Source organism: Pecten maximus, chromosome 16, assembly GCF_902652985.1.
Source record: "Pecten maximus chromosome 16, xPecMax1.1, whole genome shotgun sequence".
In the NCBI taxonomy this organism is placed as follows: domain Eukaryota; kingdom Metazoa; phylum Mollusca; class Bivalvia; order Pectinida; family Pectinidae; genus Pecten; species Pecten maximus.
This window is the reverse complement of record NC_047030.1, coordinates 23,170,336-23,183,401: the sequence shown is the minus strand read 5'-3', so window position 1 is coordinate 23,183,401 and position 13,066 is coordinate 23,170,336. Positions and strand designations below refer to the sequence as shown.

The window sequence follows — 13,066 nt, the reverse complement described above, 5'->3', positions numbered from 1 at the left end:
AACACCGGTTTTGAGACTATCAGTAGTACACTAGGTTGAGACTATCAGTAGTACACTAGGTTGAGACTATCAGTAGTACACTAGGTTGAGACTATCAGTAGTACACTAGGTTGAGACTATCAGTAGTACACTAGGTTGAGACTATCAGTAGTACACTAGGTTGAGACTATCAGTAGTACACTAGGTACAGACTATCAGTAGTACACTAGGTTGAGACTATCAGTAGTACACTAGGTTGAGACTATCAGTAGTACACTAGGTTGAGACTATCAGTAGTACACTAGGTTGAGACTATCAGTAGTACACTAGGTTGAGACTATTAGTATTACACTAGGTTGAGACTATCAGTAGTACACTAGGTTGAGACTATCAGTAGTACACTAGGTACAGACTATCAGTATTACACTAGGTTCAGACTATCAGTAGTACACTAGGTTGAGACTATCAGTATTACACTAGGTCTAGACTATCAGTAGTACACTAGGTTGAGACTATCAGTATTACACTAGGTACAGACTATCAGTAGTACACTAGGTTGAGACTATCAGTAGTACACTAGGTTGAGACTATCTGTAGTACACTAGGTACAGACTATCAGTATTACACTAGGTTGAGACTATCAGTAGTACACTAGGTTGAGACTATCAGCAGTACACTAGGTTGAGACTATTTGAGACCCCAGGGTCATGAAATTCACAATTTTGGTAAAGTACCTTAAGACCCTTCCATCCATGAAGAGTATTTGATTCCATCATATCTCATTATGAGAGTAGAGAAGATTTTTGAAATCTTAATCAATTTGACCCTTTTTAGCCCCGCCCATCAGCCCCTGGGGGTCAGTCAGGGCCAACATGTGCATGTCATCAAACTGTCATCCAATGCTGATAATGTTAACCAAGTTAGAATGAATTCCAATCAAAATCAAACAAATTATAGTCAAAAATGTGATTTCCCTACATAAACTATAGTAAAGTTTACCACCTCCCCAGGGGCAAACGTAAGACCCCTGGGTCATAAAATTCACAATTTCAGTAAAGCACCTAGAGACCCTTTTTATTTATGAAGAGTATTTGATTCCATCATATCTGAGAGTAGAGAAGAAGATTTTTGAAATTTCAGTCAATTTGACCCTTCTTAGCCCCGCCCATTAGCCCCTGGGGGTCAGTCAGGGCCAACATGTGCATGCCATCAAACTGTCATCCAATGCTGATAATGTTAACCAAGTTAGAATGAATTCCAATTGAAATCAAACAAATTATAGTCAAAAATGTGATTTCCCTATATAAACTATAGTAAAGTTTACCCCCTCCCCAGGGGCAAATGTGAGACCCCTGTGTCATGAAATTCACAATTTTGGTAAAGCACCTTAAGACCCTTCCATCTATGAAGAGTATTTGATTCCACCATATCTGAGAGTAGAGAAGAAGATTTTTGAAGTTTTAGTCAATTTGACCCATTTTAGCCCCGCCCCTCAGGCCCCTGGGGGGTGGGGACCATATAATTTACAATTTTGGTTGACCTTTAGCCATAGAAGCTTCCAGCCAAATTTCATTGAATTTGGTTTAGACTTGGCTTTAGGTCACATGAGACTTTGTCTCAGGTGACCTAAAAATATAACATTCAAAGATTTCTAATAGTGTAACTACATATTTTACACTTTAGATATAAAAAAAAAAACATGTGAAGATAATCTTGGGGACTCATTTTACTTACAAACACCTATACATAGACATTTATCATTTATCATTCAAACATCCTTACATATACATGAACGCAGAACTGTTTCTGATCATTCCTTAATTGGGACTACACGTATTAAAGTACTCATTTTAATTCATCTGCACACAACCTCACTAAATCTTATGGACAATTTACTCCTTACCCATCCACTCACAATATTCTATTAAATCTTTGCTCTATTTGGTTGGCATCAGAACCAAAAATTAGCCAGAGAGCTTTAGCTAGCTGAAGCAGAGGAATGTCAGAAGCAAATGTTAAATCACCTGTCCGAGCCATACAAATTAAATGTTCACTTTTTCTGATTTAAGTCTTAATCCAGAGACCGAAGAGAGAGAGCCTACAAGTACTAATCTAAGTAGCATTAATTCCAAGAAATAGTAACAAGACTGACAATGGAAAGACCTAAAGACTATTCCAAACATTTTGGAACGATCTCTGGTCAAAGAGACAATTTCTTATCTATTCATACCACCTCTGAAGCACCCCTATGTTGGAGATTCTTACCATTTTCAGTCCAAATTGTTACATTTCAAAACAGAATATTTAATTCTTAAAGCCCTACATCCATACTGAATTACAGTTTTTTGTCATTTCAAAGAACTGGATCAGTACAAATAAGTTATATTGCACCACTTTTTATCAAATAGAGCATTATAATAATATACATTCTATATATAGTTTTTTTTAATTGTTTTATTGAAGACAATGTTTATTTGCACCACACATTTCCTCTCCATTTAAAATTTGAAAAGTTGACTGGTACATTTACAGGTATGCATGAACACATTATCTGTATGGTGACTTACACATACAAGATGCATATATAAAAAATTATACAGGTGACAGAATTACATAAGTGCAAAAATTACACATGTGTGACAAAATGGCCCATGTTTTAAAGTTACACATGTGATTGACAGAATTACACATGTATATGTGACAAAATTACACATGTGTGACAAAATTACACATGTGACAAAATTACACATGTGTGACAAAATAATACATGTTTAATAAAATTACACATGTGACAAACTGTCACTGGATTATAATTATTCATTCATAATTACAATACAAACAAATATACCTGGACTATATATATATATTTCTTACAAAATACGCACACACAAGCACGTAACCACATACAAATGCACATTTGCACTTTTATATGTTGCTTTTTATATCCAGACAACACAAATATACACACACACACGTCAAATGGACTAGGTACTTCGATCGTTTCTGCAAAAAATATATAATTTTGTATACATATACATTTTACATATACAATGTATATAACGGTATATTTATATATGGGAACAAAAAAGACATATCACATCTAATATAAATAGTGATATTAAGGAGTTGTAAGATACAATGCTAAACAAGAATAAAATATATTTGTGTATATATACCTTAATAGAGATACAAGAGGTATAATGGGCTTGTATTGTTCACCATGAGCAATCTATTAAAATCAAAATTTAAAGTAAAACATAACTTATGTAGACATTTCATAACCATTTATTACATTGGCCAGTTATTCCATGCTGTAAACAGGAATCTTAAATCTGACCTTGAAAGGGTTGCTGACACATAAGTGCATGGTCAGCTGATTTTCCATTTAATATATATTTAATATATATACATGCCATTTATTGAAATTTCTATAAGATATTTTGTTCAGTGGCGATGGAAACGTTATATGCAATGATTATTGACAGACTAAGACAGATACCACATTGTGAATGAATTCAAGTGGTTAATTTATTTATATAAGGAAGGGATTTTTTTTTTTTTAATTTGCAGATAAACAATAAAATATAACATCATTATCAAGAGATCAACAGGAACATCTATAGGTATATACATGTAACTATATTTACAAAATGAGGATCGTTAGCCCTGAACTACAATAGATGTGGATGGGCTTATTACCTGACAAGGGCTTATTACCAGACAAGGGCTTATTACCAGACATGGACTTATTACCTGACAAGGGCTTATTACCAGACAAGGGCTTATTACCTGACAAGGGCTTATTACCAGACAAGGGCTCATTGCAGGATAAATACAAAAAATATGTATCACACTCTGAGAAATATCATAAACAAATATTATGCTACATGTTGTATGTATTCAGTTATACACTGAAATTTAATATCTAGAAGATCTATTTGTAATAAAAAAGATACAGGAACAAAAAATGTCATCTTAGGTTTCCCCCACTATGTACAGCATACCTAAAACCACAGGGGCTTGGCACGATTTTCCAAATGATAGTCCATATATATATGTATATAGGATACTATATACATATATATATGGACTATCATTTGGAAAATCGTGCCAAGCCCCTGTGCCTAAAACGTCATAGCCTGATCTTATAGCAGTATCAGGTCTGGACAAATACACCAATGAGTGCTGAAATCACCTGTTTAACGATATTTCATTAATTTTCTTCAGAGTTAAAAAATTCAAAATTCATTTTATATTGAAACATAACATAATTTTATGATATTAAATAAATATATAAATATGTGGTAACTATACAATGTAACAAGCATACTTGGTATTGCTAAAGCAATACATGTCCCCTACCGGCTCCTGCTAAAAATAGTAACAGTGACCTTGACCTAAATACCCTGAAACTAAAATTTGTTTGAGATATTATGGTCTTTCATCATTGTGTGAAGTTTGATCAAAATCCCTTTGTGAATGAAACTGCTAGTGTGCTGACAAAACTCCGGCGTTACCTACACACTTACAGGACAGAGGGAGAGGAAACATATAGTCACTGGTGTACGTAGTATGGTAATGTGCAATCTTATTAAAATTAGACTTGTAGTTTCCGCTCCTCTTCCATACACTGCAATACAATGCAATTAATGTATCGTAGTGTATCTTCGAAGAGCTGAAATGACAAGTCTAATTTCAATATTAGATTGGGTAAAGTGAAGCCCATGGTAAAACGAGCCGCAATTCACTTTACCAATATGGTTAGTGCTCCCCCCTGGTAGGGGCCGCGGTGGCCGAGTGGTTAAGGTGTACCGACACTTTATCACTAGCCCTCCACCTCTGGGTTGCGAGTTCGAAACCTACGTGGGGCAGTTGCCAGGTACTGACCGTAGGTCGGTGGTTTTGCTCCGGGTACTCCGGCTTTCCTCCACCTCCAAAACCTGGCACGTCCTTAAATGACCCTGGCTGTTAATAGGACGTTAAACAAAATTAAACATAAACAAACAACCCCCCCTGGTAAAGTGAGCCGTAGCTCGCTTGACCATTATGGTAAAGTGAAGTGTTTTACTATTTTCTAACTAAATAACTTTTTTCACCTAATCTTTTTAGTATTTCAGATAATTTTCACCAGTAGGGGACTAATTAAACACTCTCATCCAAATACTGAGACCACCGGCTGTATGATCACTGGAGGTTGATGACACACCTTCAATACGGAGCAAACACAAATTACTCAAAGAATAAATTATAAACTATAACAACTTTAACTAACTTTGATAAAAAATAGAAATAACATAAAATAAAAGTTTGGATTTCATTTCTTCAGTATGGGCGGAAAATATGCACAAAATGTATTAACAGTATTGATGGCAAACAGAGACATATTTGAAATAAAACAAGATGGAAAATCTAGAGGATGAAATAGAATTTTTTAGCTATCATACCCATAAAGTACATCTATCCAATACAAAGAAGTATAAGCTGATGGATTTTGTTGTAGAAAATTTATGATTTAAATCATTAATGAATATATTCCAATTAAATATTTAATTAAACACTTTCACTTTTCACAATTGATCTCAAGCTCAAGAACTTGAATTACTGATGTGGGTGAAAACTACAAGTACAAAAATATGCTAATGAGCTATAAAAATAAATAGCTTGCTTGTCGCTGTTTTGTCTGTATGTATTTAACACAAATGAAATGATGTTTATGTACTCTTTAAATAAAAATGTATGCTTATTCATGGATTGAAGTATATATATTATATTTACATATGATCACAATATATATATGTATAGATATGTAAATATGATAATTCCCAGAATATATCACAGATTAAATATGCTCTCTCATTCCTTCATTCTTCCGTCCTTCCTAGGCCACCTTATTAACATTTAAACTTTTGACCATTTAAAAATCATTCCTTATTTATTTTACAAAAACCAAGTTTGATCACACTAAAATGTTGGCCCAGTTGATTTCAAGACGCATACATTGCTCAAAATAGGGGAAAACCAGTATGCACAGGTCAAACAAGTGACCCAAACTTGGTGTCTGCATGTATCTGCCCCTAGCTGCCCTCCAGGCATATGGTAGGATGGATAGGGTCATATTGAGTATAGGGGAGGGGCAATCATACATCTATATAATTATATATATCTGTACCCTCTAATAAACCACATCCCACAAATAGGCCCCTTCTTAATTTTTCTTCAAACTTATCAATTTTGAAATTCATAGCTTTTTCTAACTGGTTTGGGATGGGGCCTTTTTGTTTCATTTTGAGAATAAAATTGATGAATTAGGAACGATTTTTTCTTGGGTGAACTGCAAATGTTGGGAATTTGGCCTAAATATGAAATGATTTTGATTGGAAATAGGGCTCATTAATGGGCCATAAAAGCCCTCAGAAAAATCCCTGAATGTGGTTCACAAATATGCCTTTCCGAAACTTTAATACTAAACTTTTACTCTTAAGGGGAGGGAACTCTTTAAGGGAAAAATAGATACCAAAGATATTACATGTATATTGTAACAGAGCACATGATTAATTAATTAAATTCAAATAACTGCCTCCTGATCGAACCCAGGACTTCTAGCTTTATAGATTTTTTTGTCTTATCCTCAACGGTTCAAGCTGAGTGATATATTGCTGCTAGTATATCCTAAAGTTACACACTCCCCCTCCAGGAAAGAACTTTTCATAGAGTATTTTTCCCTGGTCCGGCCTACATGGAAGCCATCGTAACATATTGCACGATTAATTTAATTTAGATCATGCAGACTCCACTAGCTGGGATCAAACCCAAGACCTCTGGATTATTAGTCTCACGCTCAACTGATCGCACTAAAGAGAGATTTTCTGTCACCCGGCGTTATATTGTAGCTAGTATTTACCAAAGCAGGGCTCAAAGTGGATATTTTAAACAAGTGGCCTATTCGACTATCAAGTCAGAAAATCTAGGCACCAATTGGAAAAGTTAGTCGCCTGGCCAAGTTGTCTTACATTTAAATTTTTTTTTTAATTCTTTAGTTCAGTGTAACATCTCTCTGTAACTTTTTCAATTGTGAATGTCATTTTAGAATTGACTGAAACCTTTGATAGGTTATCCAAATTTCAAATTTACACCATTTTTCAGTAGCCATGCAGGTGCCTTATAGGTCAATAACTGGTCGCCAATGGTGAATTTAAGGCGTCATGGCCATTAAAATAGGCGCCACTTTGAGCCCTGCAAAGTTACAATATATACAGTTATATACCCCAATATTGGTCCCTCCTGATACCTTTTAAGGCCTTCCAATACATCGTACCATATGCCTGTACCCCCAGCAGTGATTCGTTGATAGCAACCTAAGGTATATCAATCAATATCATACAACATGTAAAGTTATAATACCACCTCGGTTATGTTACCGCTTGTTATAATAAGACTTATTTGGCAGAAGAGGGTCGGATCCCCGCTTTCTTTTCAAATACAAAAACCAGATTATTCCACAGCATATAAATGGCGATAATGCCATGGCTACCAGCTGTTTGTAAGACCAGGGTTGCTCAGGGAAGTAATACACAACCTCTACATCTTTGTGCCATGTGAACCGCGGAACTGAATACTGGTCTGGATGAGTACTAAACTGGAACACACGATTCACGATGATGCTAAATGCTGATTGGTCGTACCAATGGCAGCCTGTCCATTTCGGCCTTCTGTAATGAAAACACTCGCTGTTCCGAGCATTGGGTGGGGAGATACATTCTTTATTTAAGGCACATTTCAACCATGGTTTCATCACCCCCGTCCAAGTTTGGTTTGTACGGTAAAACACCATTGTCTTCGTGTCCATCATACCATAGTCAATGAACGCACATCTCCTCTCATCCAGAAATTTAAACATTTCCGGACTGGTGTAACTAATGAGGCCGGTGAATACACTGGTCTCCCACAGAAAGAAGTTACGAGCTCCGCGGTACTTCAACATAGTCAGGTCGGACACGGACTGCAGACGGGTGTCCGGATCCATCCAGATGGCAGAACCAAATTCTTCCAGCATCAACTGCGTGGAAGATGTATATAAACACATATTTATACCAGTAAAACACTATAATGATATAATCTACATGTGTAATACCAGTATTATTCTATTATGACATCAGATGTATTATGTAATAATTACTCTATGACATCAGATGATTGACTCTGTAGAGAAAAAACATGCCAGTTCTGAGTTGAAATTCACCGCTCTAATGTAAAGAATAGTTTGAGGCGTTTCACTTAGTACGTGTTATGTGATAAAGAGAATCTTACACTTGTTGTATTCATTAAACTTCAACTGTATTAAATAATTCCATATTTGCCATTCTCCCTCCAATTATTGAACTTACTTTTAAGACTTTTATATATCGTTCTCCCCCTAATGATTTTTTTTTTTTTTTTAATACATTTTTAACTTCTGATTTTTAATTGCATATGCTATGGTAGCTACGTACACTACTGGTTTTAAATTGGTAAGTAACTAGTTCATTAGAAGAAATTCAAATCAGGACAAAATTAATAATTTTGATTCTGGGGTAGGCTAAATTTTGATGAATCTTGAGAATTTGTGAAAACTTCTTCTAAAATGTTCAAATTGGCTTGAAATGTTCTATCCAATCTCCAATAAGCAATGTATACCTGAACACATTAAATGTTTTTCATCAATCCAATTCTCCCTTCAAAGAATACTTACCTGGATTATGATAGGGCGGTAGGCTTTGTTGTTGATATCCGCTACATGTAGTGGGTAAACACTGACATCAAACTTCCTCACATCACAATTACATTGTTTCTTCATCTGTAGTAAATCAGTATAGGTAAGTACGGTAAGAAGAAGTTTGGATACCTGGTATTACTGTATGTTGTGATATCAATTAAACTGCAGATTATAATTTTCTATACAAAAAAGATACTGTAAACTTGGTTATTTTCACGGAGGGGAGATATCCAAATAATATACATGGGGCAAATTTTCACGCTCAGAAGAAGTTCCGGGACCCCGACCCCTATTCTATTGTAGTGCAAAAAAATGGAACTGACAAAGAACAAGGTCATTCAACTGAATTGATTAAACTTTAAACTTAATGTTTTTATCAAGCAGGCTTCTTAAGAACTCCTGGTAATTCAGAAGCAGTAGAGCATAGATCTTAACACATTCTGTTCATGTGAACCTGAAAGTCAGTCAATGTCAAGGTCATTAACTCATCTATAAACAAGAAAATGTCTGCAAGACATTAAATGCCCCCACTGCCACTTGACACCCTGAAACACAGTTCGGTGAGGATCGCATCAGCAGTTCCTGAGATGATCTAATTACATTGCATTGGGACTGAAGGACATGATGGGTAGCAGTAAATACCCCCCAACCCCCCCAACCCACCACCCCCCTCCACTCCCATTTCATGGCGGGAGCATTATAACAGATGACCTATGGCAATCTCTGTTATTAAAAAAATCTTTTTTCTTTAGAACTTCATCATTACCTTGAAAGAGGGTCAAGTTACAGAAATATAATTCATCTTAACATAAATTAACCCTTCACCCAAGCATGTTGCTGGCCAACCATCATGACCCATGCATCTTTGTTGTTCAGAAGTCATTTGACTAAGATGTAACAGGTTTACCTCTTTTACCTTGGGAGGGTCAAGGTCATAAATGTGTGAATTTTTTTATTTCACTGTGATGCTGTCAATTATTAGCCAACATGACCCCATACTATTCTAAAGAAGTCGGTTTATTATTCATTTGATTGGGAAAGTGGGTCAAGGTCATTCATCTGAACAAATTCGAGAACCCTTCATCTCAGCATATTACTGTCCCTACATTATGGCCTTACGCCTCTTGCTTTTTGTTCACATAAAGAAAAAAGCTGATACGACATATCATTGAATTACTACCATCCTGCCAAATATGCACCAAATGTTGGATGTAATATACATACCAGGTCGAGCTCCGAGGCATACAGTCCGATATCAAAAACAACCAGGTGTAGGTCCATACCCTTCTTATTTCCCTCCGAGATCTGCTTGATAAGGCCCTGGAATATCCAGAAGTCATGTGACGTAATAGCTGTCACAATAGGTGGGATATTCGTCAGCTCCTTTAAAGCCTCCTCCCCTTGAAAGGTGTCTGCATATTTTTGGGAGCCGATTCGACTGATATACGGCCCTGCCTCTCCTTTAGGGTATGAATTGACAAACTTAACGTTTTCGGAATATGTTTTACTGAACACGGCATCGCAAAAGCCATCCAGGTCATCGTCGTTGATGGTGCGGTGTACAGCGAGGTATTGAAAACCTTTGAAAGACAAGTAGGCGATGAACGTCCAGAACAGCAATGACATCAGTACCATGTACGGTGAGAGAGGGAAGGAGCGGCCCGATTTTCCAATGGCCGACGTGGCAGGTTTACTGACATTGTGGGTAGGCAGTGTTGCCTTGGACTTCCCTTTCCTTCCTCCTGATCTCATCTATAAAACGGGGGGAAAAATATTTATTAATTATCCATTGTTTGTACGCAGAATGAGCCTTTCTGATTGGTTGAGATTTTTTTTCATATCTCTATGGGAAAAAAAATCTGAAAATGACGCAAAAAATGTTATGTCATGATATGGCCATTGACCTTGCTTACTGATATGTGAAAAAGAATCTCTTATAAGATCAGTTTATTTGTACAAAAAACATGTTTTAATTCAAAAAAAGAATTTCAAAAATTAATTAGAAGCATTGATGTCAATTATTTTTTTAGTTTTATCAGAGACCTATATACTAGTATATAGGTCTCTGGTTTTATAGGGGTATGAAAAAATTTGTGTTTGCAAACTTTTGTAAGGATCCGCTTAAACTAAAAAAAGGTGACATCAATACTTAAATATATATTATAAAGAAAGATTCACATACAGATTTTTTTTTTTTACAACCAGCAAAAAAAGTACAGTACATGTTTATCATTTTTGAGCGGCTTTCTGTCTTTGTTACATGTAAGTCATATACATTTTTTTTAAATGAGTTTAATAATTTGATTTGTATGGAAACAGGTTTCTGTATATGTACAATGTACTAAACAGAGACAATTATGTCATATTGTCATTGTGACATCATGAATTATTGATGACATTACAAAAGTGATATTACACATGTACGATATATCTATAGGTGAGAGAATTGGCCAGTAAATGTGACATTCAACCCATAATCCATATATGTATCAAAGCATACAATGCATATGGACCATTGTAAATTTGTGCCAAGTCGCTGGCCTGTGATATAAACATTGTACCTACATGTATTATACAGCCATTAAATCCACAGGAAAATAAACACACAAATGTAGTGACAGGTACATGTGTAAAAGCAACCCGAGTTTCCTCTCGCCCTGACACCATGTCTGGTCAGGGCCAGAGGAAACTCAGGCTAGTGTAAAAGTTAAGAGAGTATAATTAATAAGGTCACTTGACTAACAAGAATTTCTCTTCAGCCTAGTGGCAGGATGTTTGACTTGAAAGCCAGCTATCACTAGTTTGAGCTTGCAAGCACAGGCAAGATATTTTTCATCACTACTTCCTATTACAGATATGGTGCCGAACGTTGACCATGTACTCTAATTGAAAGCGTTAACTTGAGAACCTTGATTGTGGTTGTCTTTCGGGATGAAGACTTTATGAAGAAGGAAGTAGTGTAAAAGTAGAGAGTATAGGTCACCTTACCATAAATCAGACCACAGGTGCCCGACTCATTTTATAAAATAATAACATATAAGAGTACATATAAATTTATATGTACTCTTATATGTTATTATTTTAAAAAACGAGTCAGGCACCTGTGATCAGACTAGGGTGATTTTCCCTTTAGCCTAGTGGTAGGATGTTTGCCTTGAGAGCAAATGGTTGGTATAGTTTGAAGCCCAGCGCAGGAAGAGCACAGGTCCTAGTGGGCAGGGTATTTTTCAATTACTCCTTTCTATTACACATGCACCTGTGGGTACCTATAATTGCGTCTAAGCCTAAAATAAATAAAATATATACATGTAGCTACAAGGTATAGTTTGATTTACATGTGCATATGATATATCGGGATGTGTGGAAGAGAACATCTAAAACTGGACACGCACCAAGAGTTGTACAAAGGGTATGGATATCCAACAACAACGACAACAACAACGACAACAATCCCCCACGACAACAACAATCCCCCCCCCCCCCCCCCCCCCCCCCCCCCAACAACAACAACAACAACCCCTCCATTCTAGATATGTTGTAAAGGATTTGACACTTTCACTTTTGACTATGACTTTCCGCTTGGTACGTGTCCGTATAGTGTGGCTAATTGTACGTGGATATAAACACTACACGCGTGCTCACATACCTGTAATGTTTATTGATATGCATGTGGGATGTTCTTACCTGGATGGAGGATGCTGGACTTCTTATCAGGAAGAGTAACTAATACGTACGACTTCCGAAATGTGCAGATACCGGCAGCTTGTCAGACGGCGTGTATGGTATTGACAAGTGCCAACACGTGTGTCATGCTCGAAATCACTCAAGTTTACCGTAACAACAGCTACCAAACATTTTACCGGTGCGAATTAAGCGCCACCTGGCGGCCAGGTAACATAACGGTAACGAGCTGTAGATGATTCACTATTCAAGTTAATTTTGTGACCAGGTGCATGGACTAAAGATCCAATATAAGTTCATATATAAATACTAAAACGGCCGACATGTAGTAGCTTGATAAAATTAGTATTAGGTTTAGCAATATAAGTACACTCGAATCGATATATGTGCATGTATTTTCTTGGTATTTGCAGAGACCTACATGCACTGTATACTAAATTAATTTAATATAGGTCTTTTTGTCATACTTTTATGAAACAATTAATGATTCCCTTTAATCAATAATTTTTTATAAGATATATACGTTAAAAAAATGTTAGTTACAGAAGTGGAGATGTTTAGTCATTTGTTTAGCATTTCGATTTAAACATATTTAATTGCCTTTTTGGGAACGTAAATTCTGTGTACAACTTTCACGAAAAGTTATTTTGTAAC

The 13,066-nt window shown here is 36.1% G+C and overlaps 1 protein-coding gene across 2 annotated transcripts in view; it reads right to left on the bottom strand.

Moving 5' to 3' along the window:
* LOC117344888 overlaps positions 1–12,612 on the bottom strand; it is a 27,343-nt gene extending 14,731 nt beyond the window's left edge. For both annotated transcript variants that reach the window (XM_033907757.1, XM_033907758.1), the window contains exons 1-4: positions 12,416–12,612; positions 9,956–10,483; positions 8,708–8,812; positions 5,999–8,035 (exon numbers count right to left, since the gene is read on the bottom strand). In XM_033907757.1, the coding sequence (XP_033763648.1) occupies positions 7,394–8,035; positions 8,708–8,812; positions 9,956–10,483 (1,275 nt within the window). In that variant the 5' untranslated portion in view covers positions 12,416–12,612 and the 3' untranslated portion in view covers positions 5,999–7,393. The remainder of the gene's footprint in view (positions 1–5,998; positions 8,036–8,707; positions 8,813–9,955; positions 10,484–12,415) is intronic.
* Positions 12,613–13,066: the final 454 nt, after the last annotated feature.